The sequence below is a fragment of the Macaca fascicularis genome, chromosome 11 (genome assembly GCF_037993035.2).
Source record: "Macaca fascicularis isolate 582-1 chromosome 11, T2T-MFA8v1.1".
Taxonomy (NCBI): Eukaryota; Metazoa; Chordata; class Mammalia; order Primates; family Cercopithecidae; genus Macaca; species Macaca fascicularis.
This window is the reverse complement of record NC_088385.1, coordinates 129,465,974-129,491,694: the sequence shown is the minus strand read 5'-3', so window position 1 is coordinate 129,491,694 and position 25,721 is coordinate 129,465,974. Positions and strand designations below refer to the sequence as shown.

Genomic DNA, 25,721 nt, shown 5'->3' with positions numbered 1-25,721 from the left:
GTGAGCCACAGTGCCCAGCTTGGAAGACAGATTTTTATGTCATTTACTGTTCAAATAATGTGTAGTGATAAGAAGTGATATCTGAGTGGAAAATGGGGAGCTTGGATTCTTAGAATTAGTAATACAACTAACATTTGTGATTCTTGTATGGACTGGTGGTGGTGCATTCAAATGGTGTTCCAACTATTTAAACATCCCCCAGGTTCTGGTGTTTTCCAGGCATTGAGGCTATGGCAGTATCTAATGCACTAAATACTAAATCTTGACTTTATGGAGGGTAGAACACATTTTTGTGTTGTTGGGAGGAAGAATAGTCCTACTTTCACAGATGTCATTTATTTTTCATGTCCTAAAGCTGACATGAAGTTCTTCTTATTTTACTATTATTTTTTTGAGACTAAGTCTCACTCTTGTCCCCCAGGCTGGAGTGCGATGGCGCGATTTTGGCCCACTGCAACCTCCGTCTCCTGGTTCAAGCGATTCTCCTGCCTCAGCCTCCCGAGTAGCTGGGATTACAGGCATGTGCCACCACACCCAGCTAATTTTTGTATTTTTAGTAGAGACAGGGTCTTACCGTGTTGGCCAGGCTGGTCTTGAACTCCTGACCTCAGGTGATCCATCCGCCTTAGCCTCCCAAAGTGCTGGGATTACAGGTGTGAGCCTCCATACCTGGCCTTGTTCTTTTTTTTAGACAGAGTCTCACTTTGTCACCCAGGCTGGAGTGCAGTGACACGGTCTCAGTTCGCTGCAACCCCCGCCTCCTGGGTTCAAGCACTTCTCCTGGGTTTAAGCAATTCTCGTGCCTCAGCCTCCCCCAGGTAGCTGGGACTACAGGCATGCACCACCATGCCCAGCTAATTTTTGTATTTTTAGTAGAGACGGGGTTTTGCCATGTTGGCCAGGTTGGTCTCGAACTCCTGACCTCAAGTGATCCACCCGCTTTGGCCTTCCAAAGTGCTGGGATTACAGGCATGAGCCACGGCACCCGGCTCTTTATAAATTCTTTGGGCTTAGATGTCTGTCATATAGTTTTCTGTCATCTGTAGCAAGCAACAACCGTAATTTTTGTTTGGTATTGGGTACACCCCAGCTGGTTTGTAGAGTCATTTAAATACTTGAGACTATTTTTCCCATTCATTTTATTTAGTAAGCATTGTTTATAAAGTGCTGGGTAAAACATAAAGGTGACTAAAATAGTTTCTTCCCTTGAGAGATTTCTAGTGTGGTGGAATATGTGAGTTACACACGTGGCCAAGTATGCAAGGGGCTGTTGCAGGAGCACAGACTTGCCATGGGTAATGGAAGGATGAACAGATTTTCTTTTTTTTCTTTTTTTTTTTTTTTTTGAGACGGAGTCTGGCTCTGTAGCCCGGGCTGGAGTGCAGTGGCCGGATCTCAGCTCACTGCAAGCTCCGCCTCCCGGGTTTAGGCCATTCTCCTGCCTCAGCCTCCGGAGTAGCTGGGACTACAGGCGCCCGCCACCTCGCCTGGCTAGTTTTTTGTATTTTTAGTAGAGACGGGGTTTCACGGTGTTAGCCAGGATGGTCTCGATCTCCTGACCTCGTGATCCGCCCGTCTCGGCCTCCCAAAGTGCTGGGATTACAGGCTTGAGCCACCGCGCCCGGCCGGATGAACAGATTTTCATTGCGAGGACTGGAGTAAGTTTTGTGGGGCAGATGAATGCCTCAGTTTGCCCTTTAGCCAAGTTTCAGCAGCTGAAGACTACAAGACTTGGAAAGGACATTGGAAACAAAGGGGACCCCCAGCCTTGAAAACATGGAGGAGGGGAAGCACCAAGGCTGCCGTACAGGTGCTTGGGAAGTCAGTCGTGTAGGTGATTTATGTCCATATCATTGAGAAGTTGAACCTCAGATTACTTCTGGATGGATAACTTAGCAGTGGTTCTCAAACTTTAGCATCTGGGCTGAGTGTAGTGGTTCACGCCTATAACCCCAGCACTTTGGGAGAATGAGGCAGTAGGATTACTTGAGCCCAGGAGTTTAAGACCAGCCTGGGCAGCATAGTGAGACTCAGTCTCTACAAAAAATAAATTAAAAAAAATTACCTGGACTTGATCGCACACACCTGTAGTCCCAGCTACTTAGGAGGTTGGGGTTTGAGTCACTTGAGCCCAGAATTTGAAGGGTGCGGTGAGCTACGATTGTGTCATTGCAATCTAACCTGGGTGACAGAGCAAGACCCTGTCTCTGAAACAACAGCAACAATAAAAAACTTGAACATCCAAATTGCCTGAAGACTTGTTAAAATACAGATGGCCGGCCGGGCGCGGTGGCTCACGCCTGTAATCCCAGCACTTCGGGAGGCCGAGGTGGGCAGATCATGAGGTCAGGAGATCGAGACCATCCTGGCTAACACGGTGAAACCCTGTCTCTACTAAAAATACAAAAAATTAGCCGGGCACGGTGGCAGGTGCCTGTAGTCCCAGCTACTCCTGAGGCTGAGGCAGGAGAATGGCCTGAATCCCGGAGGCGGAGCTTGCAGTGAGCTGGAGATCGTGCCACTGCACTCCAGCCTGGGCCACAGAGCCAGACTCTATCTCAAAACAAAAACAAAAACAAAACAAAAAAAAACAGATAGCTGGCCTACCCTCAGAGTTTGTTTGTTTCAGTAGTTTGGGATTTGCATTTCTAACAGACTTTCAGGTGATGTCGATTCTGTACATTTTGAGACCCTTTGCTGTAGAGCCAGTGCTTCTGATGACTGCTTTATAGAAATGCATGTTTTATGTATAGTTGACTCTTGAACAACATGAGTTTGAACTGTGCCACCACACCCAGCCCTCTGACATTCTTAAAAACGAGTGAGGTTTCTAAAGAGCTTTTGTTTATGTATGTTATGGCTGTTAACATTTACCATATTAGAAATGAAAACTTGAGAATGTTTAAAAATATTAATTCATTAGAAATAATAATAGGCCAGGTGCAGTGGTTCACGCCTTTCGTCCCAGCACTTTGGGAGACTGAAGCAGGAGGATCGCTTGAGCCCAGGAGTTCCAGACCAGCCTGGGCAACATAGCAGACCGCACTTCTACACAAAAATAAAAATTTGGCCAAGCATGGTGGTGTGTGCCTGTCGTCTCAGCTGCTAGGGAGGATGGCTTGAGCCCAGGAGGTTGAGGCTGCAGTGAGTTGTGATCGTGCCACTGCACTCCAGTCTGGGTGTCAGAGCAAGACCTTGTTTCTAAAAAAAAAAAAAAAATATGTAAATGAAAAGGCATATATTCAAGGGTTGAAATTTAACAGAATTATTTATCTCCTTTATGAAATGCTTCATCACATTCTTCAGTGAAAGTAGTCCGCCCCGGCCCCACAAGCACTCTTGATGTAAAATACAGAAAAGAATAGTACAGTTTGGTTCCATTGCCTTGAAACAGCATGTACAGTTCTTATCTACCATTGCTTTTGTACCATCAGTGCAAGTGTCAACATAGTGAAAAAGGCAAATGATGTCTTAGTATTATTATGAAAATAGTTTTGATTCTCTAAAAGGGTCTCAAAGGTTCCCTAGGAGTGGACCGACCACACTTTGAGAACCACTGTATTATAGTAATAAAAGTCAGGGGCTGGGCACGGTGGTGCCCGCCTATAATCCCAGTGCTTTGGGAGGCTGAGGCAGGAGGATCCCTTGGGCCCAGGAATTCAAGACCATTCTGGGCAACGTGGCAAAACCCCATCTCTACAAAAATGTTTAAAAATTAGCTGGGTGTGGTGGCATGCACCTGTAGTACTAGATACATGGGAGGCGAAGGTGGGAGAATCACTTGAGCTCGGGAGTTAGAGGCTGCAGTGAACTGTGATCGTGCTACTGCACTCCAGCTTGAGGAACAGGGCGAGACCCTGTCTTAAAAAAATCAAGTCACGATTGGCAGGATGATCTTACCCTCAGCTTTGTAAGCCCAGAATCTCTGTCTCTTTTTTTTTTTTTTTTTTTTTTTGAGACATATTGCCCAGGGCTGGTCTCAAACTCTTTGACTTAAACGATCCTCCTACCTCGGCCTCCCAAAGTCTTGGGATTACAGGTGTGAACCACTGTGCCAGCCAGAATCTCATTTTTTAAAAAAAATCGTTTACTCAGAGATTAGATTATTGAATCACACAAATTCAGAGATTGTAGTTGATAAAAAATAACTGTGTATTTATAATCAGAGAAATGCCAAAAAGACACTATTCTCTTTGGTCACTGTTGAAAACCAAAACTGTAATCTGAGCATAGAATTTTGGAACACTGACTTGACTATTCGAATGCCTATTTTTATCCAGCTTTGCGATCCTGACGAACCTTCTCCGTAAAATGGTGTGCCTGCTCCATGGACTCACTGTCTCTTTTCAAGAGAACCTTTTTCCATTGTTAGTCAATAGACATTTTCTTCATAGCTTCCTTTTTCTAGACTTTTTGGACTAAACTTTTTTTTTTTTTTTGGAGACAGAGTCTCACTCTGTCACCAGGCTGGAGTGCAGTGGCACGATCTCGGCCTACTGCAACCTCCGCCTCCCGGGTTCCAGCAATTCTCCTGCCTCAGCCTCCTGAGTAGCTGGGACTACAGGCGAGCGCCCCCATGCCCAGCTAATTTTTATACTTTTAGTAGAGACGGGGTTTCACCATGTTGGCCAGGCTGGTCTCGATCTCTTGACCTCGTGATCCGTCCGCCTCGGCCTCCCAAAGTGCTGGGATTACAGGCATGAGCCACCACACCTGGTCTATACTTCTTTTTAGTTTGGCAACACATAGTTACATTTCTTCATTTTGATGTATTTTCTTTTTTTCTTTTTTTGAGATGGAGTCTTGCACTTGCCCAGGCTGGAGTGCAATGGCGTGATCTTGGCTCACTGCCACCTCTGCCTCCTGGGTTCAAGCAGTCCTCCTGCCTCAGCCTCCTGAGTAACTGGGACTACAGGCGTGCAACACCACATCTGGCTATTTTTTGTATTTTTACTAGAGATGGTGTTTCGCCATGTTGTCCAGGCTGGTCTCAAACTCCTGATCTCAGGTGATCCGCCTGCCTTGGCCTCCCAAAGTGCTGGGATTACAGGTGTGAACCAGTGCTCCTGCCCAAACCCAATTCTTTGTTTCTTTCCATCCCAAACTCTTTAAGCTCTTGACTCTGTAATTCAAGTTGCGATCGTGAAACTTGTCTATCACCTGCCTTTTCTCTGCATTCTCTTTCCCTCCTTGTTATGCTAAAACTTGGATGGCCCCTGAAGACACTGCTCTTCTGTACCCCTCTAAAGGGGGCTCCTCAGGGAAGGCACATGGGGTAGCTGACCATGTTGTTTCCTGCTGATATGTTACTGTTTCTCCATCCTTCAAATATTCAAGGTCCTTTCAAGTGCTGCCACCTGTTACCCCCTCCTGCAGCTGACATCCACTGACTTCTGTCTCTTCCTTTCATTCCTTTTCACTTTCCCTTCTTACTGCCAACACCTCCTCCTGCAAATATAGACATGGGCAGTCCTACCAGCAGTCCCTTCAACACTCAGGCCTCTGAGTTCCATCCTGTGGTCAAAGGGATGAAACTTCTCACTCTAACCACCACCTCCTATCCTTTGACCCCTTGCTATATTCATAGAGGTGGAGGGTCCTCAAAATGGCAGCATTAATACCTCCTGGGAGTGCAAGAAAGCTGAAGCTGCAGTTTCACAAGATCCTGGGGAGATTTGCATGCACATCTGAGCATCCAGTGTCCTCGCTGCAGCGGCCCGTCGTCGGTTGCCCTCACGCCTTTTCACTGTCAGCTCTACTTTGCCTTCACGTCCCTTTTTACCCATCTCAGATATCCTGTCTCATTTTAGTGACACCTTTCAAACACCCTTTAAAAATTATCACTGGCCATGTGCAGTGGCTCACGCCTGTAACCCCAGCATTTTGGGATGCCAAGGCGGGCGGATCACGAGATCAAGAGATTGAGACCATCCTGGCCAACATGGTGAAACCCCGTCTCTACTAAAAATACAAAAATTAGCTGGGTGTGGTGGTAGGCGCCTGTAGTCCCAGCTACTCAGGAGGCTGAGGCAGGAGAATTGCTGGAACCCAGGAGGCAGAGGTTGCAGTGAGCCGAGATCACGCCGCTGCACTCCAGACTGGCGACAGAGCGAGACTCCGTCTCAAAAAGCAAAAACAAAAACAAAAAAGAGAAAAAAACAATTACCACCAACAAATTTTGATTATGGTTGAATTTAGGTATCTTCTTTGTGTCTGTGCCTGAACAGAAATGTGTTACAAGAGAAAAAAAGGAGAAACTGAAGATAATGGTTTCACTTTATTTTTTATTTTTTGAGATGGAGTCTTGCTCTGTCACCCAGGGTGGAGTGCGATGGTGCAATCTCGGCTCACTGTAACCTCTGCCTCCCAGGTTCAAACGATTCTCCCACCTCAGCCTCCTGAGTAACTGGGATTACAGGCGCCTACCACCATGCCCAGCTAATTTTTTATTTTTAGTAGAGGCGGAGTTTCACCATGTTGGCCAGGCTGATTTCGAACTCCTGACCTCAGGCGATCTGCCCTGGTTTCACTTTAAATTCATGACCGCAAACCTCACATCATACCTACTTGGTAGTCCTACTATGGTTCCCTAGTGAGCTCCCTTTTCTCTGCTCCGAGACACACGTGTTGTGTGTTCAGCGCTCTCTCAGCCACCCAGAGCTTTCTCCCTTCCTGCCACCCGGCTGCTGAAAAGAGGAAATAGAGTCTTTTGCAGAGTAGTTCTTCAGGAAATATTTGTTGAATGAATGGATGACTATCTTGTGGGTAGATTTTCTTTTCCTTTTCTTTTCTTTCTTTTTTTTTTTTTTTTTTGGAGACAGGGTCTTAACTCTGTAGCCTAGGTTGGAATACAGTGGCGCGATCTTGGCTCACTGCAGCCTCTGCCTCCCGGGTTCAAGTTATGTTTGTGCCTCAGCTGGGATTATAGGCCTGTGCCATCATGCCTGGCTCATTTTTGTATTTTTAGTAGAGATGGAGTTTCACCCTGTGGACCAGGCTGGTCTTGAACTCCTGACCTCAAGTGATCTGTCCATCTCAGCATCCCAAGGTGCTGGGATTACAGGCGTGAGCCACCACACCCAGCCTATAGGTAGATTTTCTTCAGAGCTAGTGCGTTAGGCAGAACACCAGGTCCCAGAGAGTGCCACCACTTCGTTTTTTTTGTTTTTTTTGTTTTTTTTTTTGAGACAGAGTTTCACTATTGTTGCCCAGGCTGGAGTGTGATGGCGGCTCACTGCAAGCTCTGCCTCCCAGGTTCAAACGATTCTCCTGCCTCAGCCTCCCAAGTAGCTAGGATTACGGGCACCCGCCACCACGCCCAGCTAATTTTTTGTATTTTTAGTAGAGATGGGTTTTCACCATGTTGGCCAGGCTGGTCTTGAACTCCTGACCTCAGGTGATCCACCCACCTTGGCCTCCCAAAGTACTGGGATTACAGGCATGAGCCACTGCGCCCGGCCCTTGAGTGCCACCACTTCTTTAATCGAGTAACCTTGGGAAGGTTACTTAACCTTGTAAATCCTCATTCTCTTTATTCCTGATTGGACTAATGGTAATTGCACACCTGCCTTCACAGCTAAAACTTGAGACACAGGCAGTTTTGTATTTGTGCTATGTGAGCTCTTGATGTCATACATATGTAGGTCATTCTCTTTTTTTTTTTTTTTTTTTTGAGACGGAGTCTTGCTCTGTCGCCTAGGCTGGAGTGCAGTGGCCGGATCTCAGCTCACTGCAAGCTCCACCTCCCGGGTTCACGCCATTCTCCTGCCTCAGCCTCCCGAGTAGCTGGGACTACAGGCACCCGCCACCTCGCCCAGCTAGTTTTTTTAGAGATGGGGTTTCACAGTGTTAGCCAGGATGGTCTCGATCTCCTGACCTCGTGATCCACCCGTCTTGGCCTCCCAAAGTGCTGGGATTACAGTCTTGAGCCACTGCGCCCGGCCATGGTCATTCTCATAGTAGCAGAACTGATGTTTTTCATCTTGATGTGTGATATCTCCTATGTTTGAATGTTAAATTTAGTGAAAAGAGATGAACTTTGGAATCACAATACCTGTGTTCACATCTCTGCCACTGAGCTGAATGACCTTAGGAGACAGGTGATTAACAAATGAGGAAACACATCTGTTAATTTCTTAATTGCTATAGCATTTCTTCATTTGTAAAGAAGAGGTAATAATAGTGGCTAATTCATAGTAATGCAACGCTCAAATGGGATAGTAATTCACATAAAAATTATTTCTGAATTACAGTGTTCTATGTGTTATGGTCCTTACATGTTGGGAGGGTGGGGGAGAAGGGTAGTTTGTCTCATTTTAGGTCCAAATCTCCTGATTCATTGAGCACAAGTGTCAAAAATTCAAATATGCCCAGCTTATTAGTGAGGCAACAGTGTCTTTTTTTTTTTTTGCACACTTTTTGGAATTGATTAGTTTCAGTGTGACATTCACTGACCTTGAAACATACAGAGATGTTGCCTCCTGGTCATTGCATGCTGTGGGTACCATGACAAAGACTTTGATCTTTTGTTTTTCAGTGAATTTTTCAGAGCAAGCCTGACATGCCAGTCATTAATAATGCATGAAAAAGAAACTATAAATTGGAAGATTTAAAAAACCAACACTGGTGTTGTTGCTGCTAATTCTTTATTGAGACAGATTAGATTTTTCTCCTTCATTAAGTCTTGGTCGCAGTTCTCTGCTTTAGGATTGAAGGAACGCAGATGGACTGACAACTAGAGGCGTGAGGATTGGACAACAGAGCCCTAGACAGAGCTTTGGTTAGTCTTTGGTTTGTGATGACCACATGCTTCTGTGTTTTAGGCTGAGGCTTGAAGATGGTCAGATTTTTGTGAGTTTATGATACTGAGCTGCAAGATTTGAAAGTTCCCTAGTTAGGTCTTGTGGTCGTTTTCAAAATTCTTCTTTAGGGAGTGCTTGACCTGAGCCCAACAGTTCCCTGTTTTGCCCAAGTGAAATAGTTTAGGGAGTATTTTGTTCTTTCATTTTGTCACCATAAAAGGTTTTCCAGGACCACAGTGCCTGCTCCATCTGTTCTCTGTCAGTTCTCCCTGGCCCTTGTCACTCTATGATGTTGGTCCAGGGTGAAGAGTAGGGAAGGCCCCAGAGAATTTCTACATTTAACCTGTCCGCATCCTTCTCAAATTTTACGGACATAGACATGGCCTTCGTTGGCTGAATCTAGAGGAGACTTGGCCAATCCCTTCTATCTGTCTGAGGCAGCAGCAGGAACAAATAACTCTGCTTGAATCTTGCAAGCTGTGTGGTGAGAGTCTGACAGTAAAGCAGGTGGTTTCAAACCTGACTCTGAATCAGAGCTACAGCCTTAGCATAGGGACTCCCACCCGGATCTCTCTTTCCCTCATCACGGATGGCGGTGGTGATGGTGGTAATGGCGGTGGGGAGCCTGGGACTTTTATATTCATAGTCAGGATAGTGACTTCTGTCTTCAGGTAAATGCCAGTTCTTACTCTGTCCTTGAGAATCTTCTCCCAAATCACACTTATTTATTTATTTATTGAGACAGCCTCACTCTGTCGCCCAGGCAAATGTCAGTTCTTACTCTGTCCCTCAGATTCTTCTCCCAAACCACACTATTTATTTATTTATTTATTTATTTATTTATTTATTTATTGAGAGATAGTCTTGCTCTGTCACTTAGGCTGGAGTGCAGTGTGCGATCTCGGCTCACTGCAGCCTCTGCCTTCTGGGTTCAACCAATTCTCCTGCCACCTGAGTACCTGGAATTACAGGCTTGTACCACCATGCCCAACCTCTGCCTCTGTTTTCACATGGCCTTCTTTCTATGTGTTCTCATCTTCTTTTTTTTTTTTTTTTTTTTTTCGAGATGGTGTCTCGCTCAGTTGCCCAGGCTGGAGTGTAGTGGTGCAATCTTGGTTCACTACAACCATCACCTTCTGGGATCAAGGGATTCTTGTGCCTCAGCCTTCCAAGTAACTGGGACTACAGGAGGCACGCGCCACCACGCCTGCCTAATTTGTGTGTGTGTGTGTGTGTGTGTATATATACACACATATATATAATTGAGATAGAGTTTCGCTCTTGTTGCCCAGGTGGGAGTGCAATGGCACAATCTGGGCTCACCGCAACCTCCGCCTCCCGGGTTCAAGCAATTTTTTATTTTTAGTAGAGACGGGGTTTCACCATGTTGGTCAGACTGGTCTGGAATTCCTGACCTCAGGTGATCCGCCTGCCTCGGCCTCTCAAAGTGCTGGGATTACAGGCGTGAGCCGCCGCACCCAGCCATAATTTTTGTATTTTTAGGAGAGATGAGGTTTCACCACGTTCACCAGGCTGGCCTTGGACTCCTGACCTCAAGTGATCCTTCCACCTTGGCTTCCCACAGTGTTGGGATTACAGGCGTGAGCCACTACGCCTGGTCACTTCTTTTTATAGGGACACTTTTCATTGGGTTTTGGGCCTACCAAGGGAATCCAGGATGATCTTATCTCAAGATTCTTAATTATATCTGCAAAGATGCTTTTTCCAAATAAGGTCACATTCACAGTTGATAGGGGGACATGTCTTTGGGGGAGGGCACTGTTCTGTCCGCTGCAGTGGGCTGCAGGTGCCTGTGTCATCACTGGCCAGATTCTTTGCCAGTGGCTGGTGTTGGCTGTGAGGGAGACAAGATGAGAATGTGAGGTCTGTGCTTCATCATCCAAGCTCTGCTCGCAGAGAAAAATGCAGAACACCGTCATTTGACAGAGAGTCATTAAATGGCAGCATTTTTCTCTTTGAATTGTTCTGTTTTTAGGTATTATATCTGAAAATATTTCCCTATATTCCAAAACCCCAAGGTCGTCTTCAACTCACTTTCTATGGAGGTAAAGAGAAGATGACAGGATACTATTTTACCTCAGCCCAAAAGTCATAGATTCATATCTGGTCTTGAGTAAACCAGCAGTATATTGCGTTTTTCTAGATAGAACCAAGGTAATTTTCCCTCATCACTTCCCAGATAGGGCTTTTTCTTACATAGTTTAAATCTTCCTGTAGTTTAACATATGTATAGTTTTATATTGTAAATTGCATAATTCTGTGGATTTAAAAAATATAGCTAATACAGACTTGTTGTAGTGAAACGTAAGCAATATAGAAATGAAAGTGAAAAACTGAAAGCTTCCTTTTCCTCCCCCCATTGTTTGGTGTAGATTTTTCTGAACCCTCTTTTAGGGATTGTGTGGGTTTTAGGAGCTGTACTCAGCTGAGAACATTAGGTATATAAAGCAAAGCAAATACTTCGTTTGTCTCAACTGCTTGTTTTTGTTTTTGTGTTTTTTGTTTGTTTGTTTTGAGTCAGGGTCTTGCTCTGTCGCCCAGGCTGGAGTACAGTGGTGTGATCATGGCTTACTGCAGCCTCAAACTCCTGGGCTCATGAAATCCTTCCCCCTCAGCCTGCTGGCTAATTTATTTTTATTTTTGTTTTTGTAGAGACAGGGTCTTGCTATATTGGTCAGGCTGGTCTCGAACTCCTGGCCTCAAACAATCCTCCTACCTTAGCCTCCCAAAGTGCTGGGATTACAGGTGTGAGGAGTGGGTCATGGCACCCGGCTAACTGCTTGTCTTGAGGATAGTAAATTGCCTTTAAGTCCATTTCAGCAGCATTTTCATGTTTTTAATAACCAGAGTCTTCTAGGTTCCTAGGTTCAGCCTGGAGATGGATTATTGTCAAATAAAAGGAAAGCTTTAGTCTGTGAAAGCTACATGTTGTTCCTACTTTCTCCTATAGATTATAAAATCTTTCTATTTATTTCTCTTTTCAGATTTAATCCAGAGACTGACTTCACTATAGAAGCCACAGTTGTATCGATGGTTGGGGAAAGATAGTGGCAACAAGCAAAGGAGAAGCAACTCTTACATACAAAGAAAATGAGTATGCTAAAACCAAGCGGGCTTAAGGCCCCCACCAAGATCCTGAAGCCTGGAAGCACAGCTCTGAAGACACCTACGGCTGGTAATACTTTACACTTTTCCTTTATGACAAATGAATTATCTTATATGCAGACTTCAATTTGATTTTTAATTTTAAAACATTATTTTATATACGTTCATATTCTTGAAAATATTTGAAAGTTTTTTTTTTATTATTATTATTTTTTTGAGACAGAGTTTCACTCTTGTTGCCCAGGCTGGAGTGCAATGGCCCGATCTTGGCTCACCGCAACCTCCACCTACTGGGTTCAAGTGATTCTCCTGCCTCAGCCTCCTGAGTAGCTGAGATTACAGGCATGTGCCACCACGCCCGGCCTTTTTTTTTTTTTTTTTTTTTTTTTTTTTATGGTTTTTGAGACAGAGTCTCGCTCTGTCAACCAGGCTGGCATGCAGTGGCATAATCTTGGCTCACTGCAACCTCTGCCTCCTGGGTTCAAGTGATTCTCCTGCCCCAGCCTCCCAAGTAGCTGGGACTATAGGCACGCGCTACCACGTCCGGCTGATTTTTGTATTATTAGTAGAGATGGGGTTTCACCACATTGGCCAGGCTGGTCTCGAACTCCTGACCTCGTGATCCGCCTACCTTGGCCTCCCAAAGTGCTGAGATTACAGGCTTGAGCCACTGCGCTTTGCCTTTTTTTTTTTTTTTTTTTTTTTTAGATGGAGTCTTGCTCTGTTCCCCAGGCTGGAGTGCAGTAGCACAGTCTTGGCTCACTGCATCCTCCACCTCCTGGGTTCCAGCGATTCTTCTGCCTCTGCCTCCAGAGTCGCTGGGACTACAGACACACGCCACCACACCGAGCTAAGTTTTGTATTATTAGTAGAGACGGGGTTTCACCATATTGGCCAGGCTGGCCTTAACTTGAGGTCAGGAGTTCATCTGCCTGCCTCAGCCACCCAAAGTGCTGGATTCTAGGTGTCAGCCACCCAAAGTGCTGGATTCTAGGTGTGAGCCACCATGCCTGGCCTGAAATAATTTTTAATTGAAAGACATAAAATTTTTTATGTGGAGAGCTTAATGAATTTTTGTAGGTTTTTTTGTTTGTTTCTTTCTTTGTTTTTGAGACAGGGTCTCACTCTGTCGCCCAGGCGGGAGGGCATTGGTACTATCATGGCTCTCAGCGTCCCAAGTAGCTGGGACTACAGATGTGCTCCACCATGCCCAGCTAAATTTTGTATTTTTAGTAGAGACGGGGTTTCGCCCAGGCTGGTCTTGAACTCCTGACCTCAGGTTATCTGCCTGCCTTTGCCTCCCAAAGTGCTGGGATTACAGGCGTGAGCCACCACGCCTGGCCTGGTTTTTGTTTTTGTTTTTGTTTTTGTTTTGAGATGCTGTATTGTTTTGTCATCAAGGCTGGAAGGCAGTGGCTCACTGCAACCTCTGCCTCCCAGGTTCAAGTGATTCTCCTGCCTCAGCCTCCGGAATAGCTAGGATTAATGGTGCCCACCACCATGCCCAGCTAATTTTTTTTTTTTTTTTTTGAGACAGAGTTTTGCTCTTGTTGCCCAGGCTAGAGTGCAGTGACGTGATTTCGGCTCACTGCAACCTTTGCCTCCCAGGTGCAAGCAATTCTCCTGCTTCAGCCTCCTGAGTAGCTGGGACTCCAAGCGCACTCCACCACGCCCAGCTAAGTTTGTATTTTTAGTAGAGATGGGGTTTCTCCATATTGGTTAGGCTGGTCTCAAACTCCTGATCTCAGGTGATCTGCCTACCTCGGCCTCCCAAAGTGCTGGGATTACAGATGTGAGCCACTGCGCCCAGCCCTGTATTTTTTTTTTTTTTTTTTTTTTAGCAGGTATAGGGTTTCATCATGTTGACTGTGCTGGTCTCAAACTCCAGACCTCAAATGATCTGCCCACCTCAGCCTCTCAAAGAACTGGGATTACAGGTGTGAGTCACCGTGCCTGGTTTTTGTGTCCTAGTTTTTGTCAGCTTGAATTGACTACTCAATTGTGGAGTAGTGGTATTTAGTGAATCTGAATGCGTATTTGCTCATGATGTTCAGGGTGGTGGGTGTAGCAAATAATGAAATCAGACCAATTATGAATATAGGCCTGGAAAAAGGACTGATTTTATTTTTTTCTTGCTTTGACTTTTTCTCATCTTAATTGCAAGTAAAGGAATAAACCTCAACTACCAGTTTGCTGAGTTTAGCAGCATTGATGATCGTAGTGAAGGATCAGTTATTCTTGGCTTCCTTGTTTAAAACAAAACAAAACAAACAAAAACACTTTTGTGAAGCACAGTGGCTCATGCCTGTAATCCCAACACTTTGGGAGGCTGAGGTGGGAGGTTCACTTGAGGTCAGGAGTTTGAAACCAGCCTGGCCAACATGGTGAGATCCCGTCTCTACGAAAAATACAAAAATTAGCCAGGTATGGTGGTGCACATCTGTAATCCCAGCACTTTGGGAGGCTGAGGCGGGCGGATCATGAGGTCAGGAGATTGAGACCATCCTGGCTAACATGGTGAAACCCCACCTCTACTAAAAATACAAAAAATTAGTCAGGCGTGGTGGCGGGTGCCTGTAGTCCGGCTACTTGGGAGGCTGAGGCAGAAGAATGGCGAGGACCCGGGAGGCGGAGCTTGCAGTGAGCTGAGATCGCGCCACTGCACTTCTGCCTGGGAGACAGTGAGACTCTGTCTAAAAACAACAAAACAAAACAAACAAACAAAACAACCTTTCTAAGAGTTGTAGACTACTCCTGCGGGCTGTTGGCTTTCTCCAGTTTTTCTTGAAGTTAGAGGTTGTCTGCTTGAATATTAAATCGAATCTCTTCTGATGTTTTGTTTTCAGTTGTAGCTCCAGTAGAAAAAACAATATCCAGTGAAAAAGCATCCAGCACTCCATCATCTGAGACTCAGGAGGAATTTGTGGATGACTTTCGAGTTGGGGAACGAGTTTGGGTGAATGGAAATAAGCCTGGATTTATCCAGTTTCTTGGAGAAACTCAGTTTGCACCAGGCCAGTGGGCTGGAATTGTTTTAGATGAACCCATAGGCAAGAACGACGGTTCGGTGGCAGGAGTTCGCTATTTCCAATGTGAGCCTTTAAAGGGCATATTTACCCGACCTTCAAAGTTAACAAGGAAGGTGCAAGCAGAAGATGAAGCTAATGGCCTGCAGATGACGCCTGCCTCCCGAGCTACTTCACCGCTGTCCACTTCTACAGCCAGCATGGTGTCTTCCTCCCCAGCCACCCCCTCAAACATTCCCCAGAAACCATCACAGCCAGCAGCCAAGGAACCTTCAGCTACGCCTCCGATCAGCAACCTTACAAAAACTGCCAGCGAATCTATCTCCAACCTTTCAGAGGCTGGCTCAATCAAGAAAGGAGAAAGAGAGCTCAAAATTGGAGACAGAGTATTGGTGAGTAGAGAAACATTCTGAGGTCATTTTGTTGAACTGAGATGTAAACACCAGGGAGTGGTTGAAATACACACATCAGGGCTGGGCGCGGTGGCTCACGCCTGTAATCCCAGCACTTTGGGAGGCTAAGGCGGGTGGATCACAAGGTCCGGAGTTCAAGACCAGCCTGGCCAAGATGGTGAAACCCCGTCTCTACTAAAAATACAAAAAAATTAGCTGGGATTGGTGGTGGGCGCCTGTAATCTCAGCTACTCAGGAGGCTGAGGCAGAGAATTGCTGGAACCCGGGAGGCGGAGGTTGCAGTGAGCCAAGATTGTGCCACTACCCTCCAGCCTAGGCGAAAGAGTGAGACTCTGTCTCAAAAAAAAAAAAAAAAAGCCGGAAATACACACATGGGATACTTCTTGGCTCAGTGTCTGTTCTGGAGGGACGACCCCTCCTTTATAGAGAAATTAATCAGTTCAGTTTATGGGTAACTATGCAACAAATTAGAAACTGGCATGTAGTTTGTGTCTAGAAAGAGCATAGGTTTGCAGTGATCTATTCTAGTTGTATCTAGCAGTTTAGCTAAAAGAATATTGAATTTATAATTTGTAAATATTTACTTTTGTTATTAAAAATTTTCTTGGCCGGGCGCAGTGGCTCACGCCTGTAATCCCAGCACTTTGGGACGCCGAGGCGGGCAGATCATGAAGTCAGGTGATCAAGACCATCCTGGCTAACGCAGTGAAACCCCGTCTCTACTAAAAACACAAAAAATTAGCCGGGCATGGTAGCAGGCGCCTGTAGTCCCAGCTACTCGGGAGACTGAGGCAGGAGAATGGCCTGAACCCCGGAGGCGGAGCTTGCAGTGAGCCAAGATTGCGCCACTGCACTCCAGTCTGGGAGACAGAGCAAGACTCTGTCTCAAAAAAAACAAAAATTTATTTTCTTAATATTATATGGCTGCCTGTTGGGGACTCGAACTCCAGTCTCCACATGACAGGCAGAAACACTCACCACTATACTAACAAGGAACTTGTAAATATTAAGGTAACAGTGGCCAGGTACGGTGGCTCACGCCTGTAATGCCAGCATTTTGGGAGGCCAAGGTGGGAGGATCACTTGAACCTGGGCAACAAAGTGAGACCCCGTCTCTATAAAAAATAAAAAAATTGACTGGGCGGGGTGACTCACTCCTATAGTCCCAGTACTTTGGGAGGCTGAGCGGGTGGATCACTTGAGGTCAGGAGTTCAAGACCAGCCCGGCCAACATGGCGACACCCTGTCTCTACTAAAAATACAAAAATTAGTCAGGCATGGTGGCAGGCACCTGTAATCCAAGCTATTCGGGGGGCTTAGGCAGGAGAATGACTTAAACCCAGGAGGTGGAAGTTGCAGTGAGCCAAGATCGCATCACTACACTCCAGGCTGGGCAACAAAGCAAGACTCCATATAAAATAAAAATAAAATAAGCCAAGCATGGTATCACATGCCTATAGTCTCAGCTACTCAGGAGGCTGAGCCTGGGAGATGGAAGCTGCAGGGAACTATGATTACATCATGGCACTCCAGCAAGACCCTGTTTCAAAACAAAAAAAAGTAACTTTATTGACAAAATAAGCTCAGGAGTGAACTTAGGTATGTTTATAAAAATCAGATTTTTTGCCCCTTCTGATTTTTAATTTTTGGTTTAGTGAAATTATGTGGGTGTCTGTAAGATTCTGCTACCTTAAATGGCTTGGAAAACTCAAGGCATCAGAGGATGTTACTTAAGAATTTCTGGGCCAAGGCCAGGTGCAGTGGCTCATGCCTATAATACCAGCAGTTTTGGAGGCTGAGGCAGGTGTATCACCTAGGGTCAGGAGTTCAAGACTAGCCTGGTCAACATGGTGAAACCCCGTTTCTACTAAAAATACAAAAACTAGTTGAGTGCAGTGGTGCACACCTGTAATCCCAGCTACTTGGGAAGCTGAGGCAGGAGAATTGCTTGAACCCAGGAGGAGGAGGTTACAGTAAGCTGAGATTGCGCCACTGCACTCTAGCCTGGGCAACAGAGTGAGACTCTGTCTCAAAGGGAAAAAAAAAAAAAAGAATTTCCGGGCCTTTCAAATGATGAGGTTTAGATTTAGGAAGAGGAAAGAAATGTACAGTAGCTACTGTTTGACTAATAAGCGGAAATGCAAGGTATAAGGTCTACGTACCCTACATTCTAGAACCTCTGAATTTAGTGATTTTTTTTTTTTTTAAAGAGGAGCAGAGTAGCATAGTGCTAAGAAGACAAGCTGAGTCCCTGCTTTGCCTTTGGGACCTCAGTGAGATATTTAACAACTTAGTTTCCTAACCTCTATAAGCAAGGCTAAAGTGCTGCATTTCGACTATATTTGATATTTCTAGGATGTGATGTCAGGTTCTTGGACAGTTTGACTGACGCCCAGCTGTTCTGTTTCAATGTGGTTGTCTCCATGCCTTGGACTGCATGTTCTGTGCTGAATTTTTAGCTCATGACCATACATGAGGAGGTGACTTGTCAGCTCTTTATATTTGAACTGACAAGCTTTATCTTTCTATGAGCTACTCCCCAGGGCCCTTACACTAAGAATCTTCTTGTTCTCAACACTTCCTTTATTTTCTATTTTTTATTTTTGGAGACAAGAGTCTCACTCTGTCTCCCAGGCTGGAGTGCAGTGGTGCGATCTCAGCTCATTGCAATCTCCGCCTCCCGGGTTCAAGCTATTCTTCTGCTTCAGCCTCCCGAGTAGCTGGGGCTACAGGCATGTGCCACCACACCCAGCTAATTTTTATATATTTTTTTGAGACGGAGTCTCACTCTGTCCCCCAGGCTGGAGTGCAGTGGTGTGTTCTCAGCTCACTGCAAGCTCCACCTCCTGGGTTCGTGCCATTCTCCTGCCTCAGCCTCCTGAGTAGCTGGGACTACAGGTGCCTGCCACCACGCCTGGCTAATGTTTTTTTTTTTTTTTTTTGAGATGGAGTCTGGCTCTGTCGCCCAGGCTGGAGTGTAGTAGTATGATCTCGGCTCACTACAGCCTCCGCCTCCTGGGTTCAAGCAATTCTCCTGCCTCAGCCTCCTGAGTAGCTGGAATTACAGGCGCCCGCCACCACGCCCAGCTGATTTTTGTATTTTTAGTAGAGACGGGGTTTCACCGTGTTGGTCAGGCTGATCTTGAACCCCTGACCTCGTGATCCACTCACCTTGGCCTCCCAAAGCGCTGGGATTACAGGCGTGAGCCACTGTGCCTGGCCGCTACTTTTTTTTTTTTTTGTATTTTTAGTAGAGACGGGGTTTCACCGTGTTAGCCAGGATGGTCTCGATCTTCTGACATAGTGATCTGCCTGCCTTGGCCTCCCAAAGTGCTGGGATTAGAGGTGTGAGCCACCGCACCCGGCTGCTAATTTTTTTTTTTTTTTGTATTTTTAGTAGAGATGGGGTTTCACCCATGTTAGCCAGGATAGTTGTGATGTTCTGACCTCGTGATCTGCCTGCCTCGGCCTCCCAAAGTTCTGGGATTACAAGCGTGAGCCACCATGCCCGGCCTAATTTTTTTATTTTTTTATTTTTTTATTTTTATTTTTATTTATTTATTTTTTTTTTGAGGCGGAGTCTCGCTCTGTCGCCCAGGCTGGAGTGCAGTGGCGCGATCTCGGCTCACTGCAAGCTCCGCCTCCTGGGTTCCCGCCATTCTCCTGCCTCAGCCTCCTGAGTAGCTGGGACTACAGGCGCCGCCACCACGCCCGGCTAATTTTTTTTTTTTTGTATTTTTAGTGGAGACGGGGTTTCATTGTGTTAGCCAGGATGGTCTCGATCTCCTGACCTCGTGATCTGCCCGTCTCGGCCTCCCAAAGTGCTGGGATTACAGGCTTGAGCCACCGCGCCCGGCCAATTTTTTTATTTTTAATAGAGACGGGGTTTCACCATATTGGCCAGGCTGGTCTCGAGCTCCTGACCTTGTGATCCGCCCTCCTTGGCCTCCCAAACTGCTGGGATTACAGGCACGAAGACTTCCTTTTTTTTTTTTTTTTTTGAGACGGAGTCTCACGCTGTTGCCCAGGCTGGAGTGCAGTGGCGCGATCTCGGCTCACTGCAAGCTCCGCCTCCTGGGTTCACGCCATTCTCCTGCCTCAGCCTCCTGAGTAGCTGGGACTACAGGCGCCCGCCACCGCGCCCGGCTAATTTTTTGTATTTTTAGTAGAGACGGGGTTTCACTGTGGTCTCGATCTCCTGACCTTGTGATCCGCCCGCCTCGCTCGGCCTCCCAAAGTGCTGGGATTACAGGCTTGAGCCACCGCGCCCGGCCTAAGACTTCTTATACAGGTCTTTGATACTGTGAAGGGGGAAAAATATCTTCCTGAGAATTAAAAAAAAATTTACCAGATTTGTTTTGCTTGTGTTTGAACCTTAAATAACTGTAATTTATCCAGTATGTGCTTTTTGGTGTCTGTCTTCATTTGCTGAACACTGTTTTTGTGAGGGTTGTCTATAATTTGCAGAATTAAAATGCACACATAGTGGGGTCTTATATATAGACCAATTTTAATAATCTGCTTTTGTAGATTGTAGACTGTGGATTTGGGGCATTCATATGGAAGGAAATACAGGTCTTAATTTAAAACAATATGCTGCTGTTTGGTATTATACTATTTTGATGTACTATACCTAATTTAATCATACACATTTAGGTGCAATCTAGAAATGAAATTTTTTTCATTTTTTTCCCCCTAGAAATGAAATTCGAGTCAAGGGGTATAAATAATTTAAAATTGTTAATAGATATTGCCAAATTGCAAAACAAAAAGCCTTTATTTTTGTTTCCACAAACAGTACACAAATATGTCCTTCCTGGTAAGTTTTTTTTTTAGTCTTACTGGTGCTTTTTTTCACCTTATTAAGGTTGTTAAAGCTCTTTTTTTAAATTCATTTATCATATTAATTTTTTTTTTTTTTTTTTTTTTTTTTTTTTTTTTTTTAGACAGAGTCTCACTCTGTCCCCCCAGGCTGGAGTGCAGTGGTGCAATCTTGGCTCACTGCAACCTCCGCCTCCTGGGTTCAAGCGATTCTCGTGCCTCAGCCTCCAGAGTGGCTGGGACTACAAACGTGCGCCACCACGCCCAGCTAATTCTTTGTATTTTTAGTAGAGATGGGGTTTTGCCATGTTGCCCAGGCTAGTCGTGATCTCCTGAGTTCAGGCAGTCCACCCGCCTCTGCCTCCCAGAGTGCTGGGATTACAGGCGTGAGCCACCTGTGCCTGGCCCTTGTTAACTTTTTTTTTTTTTTTTTTTTGAGACGGAGTCTCGCTCTGTGCCCCAGGCTGGAGTGCAGTGGCCGGATCTCGGCTCACTACAAGCTCCGCCTCCCGGGTTCACGCCATTCTCCTGCCTCAGCCTCCCGAGTAGCTGGGACTACAGGCGCCCGCCACCACGCCCGGCTAGTTTTTTGTATTTTTTAGTAGAGACGGGGTTTCACGGTGTTAGCCAGGATAGTCTCGATCTCCTGACCTTGTGATCCGCCCGTCTCGGCCTCCCAAAGTGCTGGGATTACAGGCTTGAGCCACCGCGCCCGGCCAAAATAATCGAAAAGACAGAAGCACCCGCTTCCGCAGCGAGCAGGGTAATTAAATTTGTTTTTGTTACCGTAGATTATTGGGGAACATGTGGTGTTTGCTAACATTAGTAAGTTCTTTAGTGGTGATTTGTGAGATTTTGGTGCACCCATCACCTGAGCAGTATACGCTGCACCTAATAATTTGATTTCTTCTATTCTTCTCCGTCCTCTTACTGGTGACTTAGAACCTCAAACCTCTGAGCCTGGTTGTGACCTTGCATTTACATTGAGTGTTTCTTCATTACCTACTTGGGGAATTCTTGGGCTCTTTTAGGATGGGGGTTTGTGCTCTGGGGAAGTTGTTCTTTACCTGAAATCCATTTGTCTTGATTGCTGATGGAGCAATTAGTGGCAGGATTTGCTGTTTTGTATGGTCCACAATTGAAAAGACTCCAGATAGTCACATTTAGTTAAAAGTCCTTTTGGCTGAATCTTGGGATCTTTTCTGACACAATGGATTTTACTTGGCTTAATTCCTTTGTGACGAGGTTTGCTGCAGATTTGAATTTTTTTTTTTTTTCCTGATTTTAGTTTTTTTTTTTTTTTTAATTTTTAAATCAAGATGGAATCTTGCTCTTTTGCCCAGCTGGAGTGCAGTGGCATGATCTCAGTTTACTGTAGCCTCTGCCCCATGAGTTCAAGCGATTCTTCTGCCTCAGCTTCCCAAGTATCATAGCTGGGATTACAGGCACCCACCACCACACCCAGCTAATTTTTTTTTTTTTTTAGACCAGGTTTCACTCTTGTTGCCCAGGCTGGAGTGCAATGGTGCAATCTCACTGCAACCTCCCCGTCCCGGGTTCAAGCGATTCTCCTGTCTCAGCCTCCCGAGTAGCTGGGATTACCTGAATGTGCCACCATGCCTTGCTAATTTTGGATTTTTAATAGAGACGGGGTTTTTCCATGTTGGTCAGGCTGGTCTCAAACTCCTGACCTCAGGTGATCCGCCCGCCTCGGCCTCCCAAAGTGTTGGGATTACAGGCGTGAGCCACCACTCCTGGCCTGTATTTTTTTTTCGTAGAGACGGGGTTTCACCATGTTGGCCAGTCTGGTCTCAAACTCCTGACCTTAAGTGATCCGCGCACCTTGGCCTCCCAAAGTGTTGGGTTTGCAGGCGTGAGCCACTGCGCCCGGCCAAGTTTTTTTTTTCATTTTTCAGTTTCCCAGAAGTTCTGAACTTCACCCAGTATAACCTTTTAGGATCGTCCAGGAGGGAAATACAGAGCACCTCATGCTGCTGCAGAGAAGCTGCGTTCGGCAGCCTTTTCCTGTTTGTGCACAGCAGACTCAGTGCGGTCACGTTTTAGCGGGTCATTGTTGTCAGTGCTCTTCCTGCTGCTTGCTTTCAGTTATGAGAAGGTTCCCGAGTTTTCCTTTTGAGGCTTGGAAACACAGGAGACCGTCCACCTGCCTGTCCGATCCCACGCCTCTGGTCTCGCTGTCCATCCTCCTCACCTGTGTCCTGTGGCCCTAACTGCTTTGGGTCAGACCATCATCATCTTTACCTGGACTTGCAGGGCACCGTCCATGCCTCTTGCCTCGTCTCTCCTCACTTCTATTCTTTGCACAATTACAGAGAGGTTCAATTAAAATGTCAATTTGGCGATGCTGTTCGCTTGCCTGAAATCTTTTTAGTAGCGCCCAGTCTGCCTGCACCGTTGGCTTTGATTTTCACAACGTTTGGAGCGTTTTCTGTGGTGCTCAGTAATTGGGCAGTGGTTTCTTTTTGTAAACCTGAGCCAACATCTTAACCCCAAAGGTGCCAAATTTGGTATCTGTCTAGCCTTGAGAACTTTGTGTAGGCTGTTGGGGCTTGGGAGTTTGGAGCTTTTCTGTGCTGAGGAGCGCATGCCACTGCTTTGGGACTTGGGTAGAGGGAGGTTTGACCACACAGGCCTGAGTCCTGAGCGCCAGTGTTGTCTTACTACTGGATCCCAGCTCCTAACTTAACAACTTGATTGTCCCTGTGAGTTCTCTAAGCATAATCACAAAAATATCTTGAGCCTCAGACACTTGGTAGTGTATGATCTTTTGTAGATTTAAAAAGCAAACTTTGCTAGTATTTTGGTCAGTGGGTGCCATATACAAGACTGCTTCTGGTGAGTAAATATTCTGCATTTTATCTACCCCCATGGTTAGAAGAGGTGATTTTTTTTTTTTTTTTTTTTTTTTGGAGACAGAGTCTTGCTCTGTTGCCCAGGCTGGAGTGCAGTGGCACGATCTCAGCTCACTGCAACCTCTGCCTCCCAGGTTCAAGCAATTCTCTTGTCCCAGCCTCCCATGTAGCTGGGACTACAGGCATGCACTACCCTTTCCAGTGTCTTGATATTCTTGGGGTCTGGATCCTGTGGAAGCTCAGATGTCTTTCAGAAGCGGAGATTAAGTAGTTCCGAGACATAAAGTGCAAGTCAAGTATCACTTCTTCGTCTTTTAGCCAAAGCGTCTATTCATAATTACGCATCTTTTGTTTACCTGTTTGTTCTAGGAAGAGTTAGACTTACGAGAGGGTATCTGTTATATGTCATTTGCTCTTGTCACATTTATTTTTAAGGGGATTTATTTAATGTCACCTGTTAGAGATTGGGAGACTCAAAATGATATCATAAAAGGAACAAAGTAACTGGGACTGTTTAGAGAAAATATGATGGCTTTATAAAGGCAGTGTTTTTAACAGTCTGCAGTTCATTCAGAAAATATCCTGAGCGTCTGCTATGCACCGGAAGTTGTTCCAGGTGTTGTAGATGTGGCACCAACCAAGACCAACACATCGTGATCTAACGGGGCTCCTCATGGCATTAAAATAAGAATCGAAACTCCTTCCTTGGACCTGCAGTGCCCCTTGTTCTCTGGACCCTGCCCACCTTCCCGACCTCTTGTCCTTCTCACCCCCATTTCTCACTCTGCTTCAGCTACACTGGCCCCTTTGCTGTTTCTTTTCTTTCTTCTTCTTCTTTCTTTTTTTTTTTTTTGAGACGGGTTTTGCACTGTTGCGCAGGCTGGAGTGCAGCGGCACCATTTCGGCTCGTTGCACCCTCTGCCTACAGGGCTCAAGCAATTCTCACACCTCAGCCTCCTGAGTAGCTGGTACTACAGGTGTGAGCCACTACAGCTGGCTGAGTTTTGTATTTTTAGTAGAGACAGGGTTTCGCCATGTTGCCCAGTCTGGTCTCAAATTCCTGTCCTCAAATGATCTGTCTGCCTTGGCCTCCCAAAGTGCTGGAATGACAGGCGTGAGCCACCGTGCCCGGCCCCCTTTGCTGTTTCTGAACTCCCAGACTCATTCCCACTTCAGAATTTGTTGTTTCTTCTGCTTGGGATGTTTTGTCCCCGGTGCCGCTTGGTCACTCAAGTCGTGGCTCAAATGTTACCTCCTCAGGCATCCCTTCCTTGGCTACCCCAACTAAAGACACCTTCTATAGCAGCATCACACTACCCTGTTTTATTTTTTTCATAGCACTCTTCACTAGTTGAAATTGGCTTTCATTTTTTTACTTGTTTATTGTCCATTTCTCCCTGACCAGAATTTAACCTCCGTGAAAGCACAGAAACTTTCTGTCTCATTCACTGTCACACACACAACGCTTAGGACAGTGCCTGGCGCATAGTAGGAGCTCATTAAATAGTGTGGAGAGAATCAGAGGGTTTTGAATACAGTCGTAACTTTATACCCATGAAGGGGAGAGTAAAGTATGACATGCAGAGGTCAACTTAGAACCAGTGAAGATTTTACCCTTCTCTGTAGGGGAGCTGCTGGAAGGTCAACTGGCCCTTCACTGGAGAGAATTATATTACTTGAGGTAATCAAAAGTGGCCAGACTTGGTGGCTCACGTCTGTGATCCTAGCATTTTGGGAGGTCAAGGTGGGTGCAGTCAGTTGAGATCAAGAGTTTGAGACCAGCCTGGCCAACATGGTGAAACCTCGTCTCCACTAAAAATACAAAAATATTAGCTGAGTGTGGTGGCGGGCGCCTGTAATCCCAACTGCTCGGGAGGCTGAGGCAGGAAACTCTCTGGAACCCGGGAGGCGGAGGTTGCAGTGAGCTGAGATCATGCCACTTGACTCCAGCCTGGATGACAAAGCGAAACTCCGTCTCAAAAAAAAAAAAAAAAAAAAAGTACCAGTGCTTTGGCTCTTTCATGTCACAGGCAATTAAGTTTTAAGTGAGGCCTACATTTGTATTTGGCAAATACTAGCTAACCATGTTGATTTATTTTATTTTTTTAATTGAAATGCAGTGGTGTGATCTTGGGTCTCTGCGACCTCCATCTCCGGGGTCGAAATGATGTTCCCGCCTCAGCCTCCCAAGTAGCTGGGATTGCAGGCACCTGCCACCACGCCTGACTAATTTTTGTATTTTTAGTAGAGAGAGAGTTTCACCATGTTGGCCAGGCTGGTCTCAAACTCCTGACCTCAAGTGATCTGCCCGCCTCGGCCTCCCAAAGTGCTGGGATTACAGGTGTGAGTCACCGTGCCCGGCCCCCATGTTTACTTTTTAAAATAAGCCGTTTATCTTGGAATATGGCAGATAAGAAGCCACCTTATAAGACTGCTTACAAAATTCCTGTGAAACAACCCCTCTCGTTTTATAGCTTTATGTACTCAGGCACTGTGAGATTAAATGGCTTGCTGAGAACTGGATAATGAAGAGATGAGAGTCCAGAGAGGATTGTTTCTGTTTCCTGTTTGTAGACCCACTCATTAACCCAGCAGGAATTTATCAGTGTTTTTATTTTTCACAGGAGCTTACAGGAAGGATATTTGTTTCTGTTCCCACAG

The 25,721-nt window shown here is 45.8% G+C and overlaps 1 protein-coding gene across 50 annotated transcripts in view; it reads left to right on the top strand.

Annotated features, from left to right (window-relative positions):
• Window positions 1–25,721, top strand: part of CLIP1 (CAP-Gly domain containing linker protein 1) — a 148,311-nt gene that overhangs the window by 30,274 nt on the left and 92,316 nt on the right. For all 50 annotated transcript variants that reach the window (XM_074008174.1, XM_074008170.1, XM_074008166.1 and 47 more), the window contains 2 exons: window positions 11,807–11,997; window positions 14,774–15,345. In XM_074008174.1, coding sequence (XP_073864275.1) covers window positions 11,913–11,997; window positions 14,774–15,345 — 657 coding nt within the window. In that variant the 5' untranslated portion in view covers window positions 11,807–11,912. The remainder of the gene's footprint in view (window positions 1–11,806; window positions 11,998–14,773; window positions 15,346–25,721) is intronic.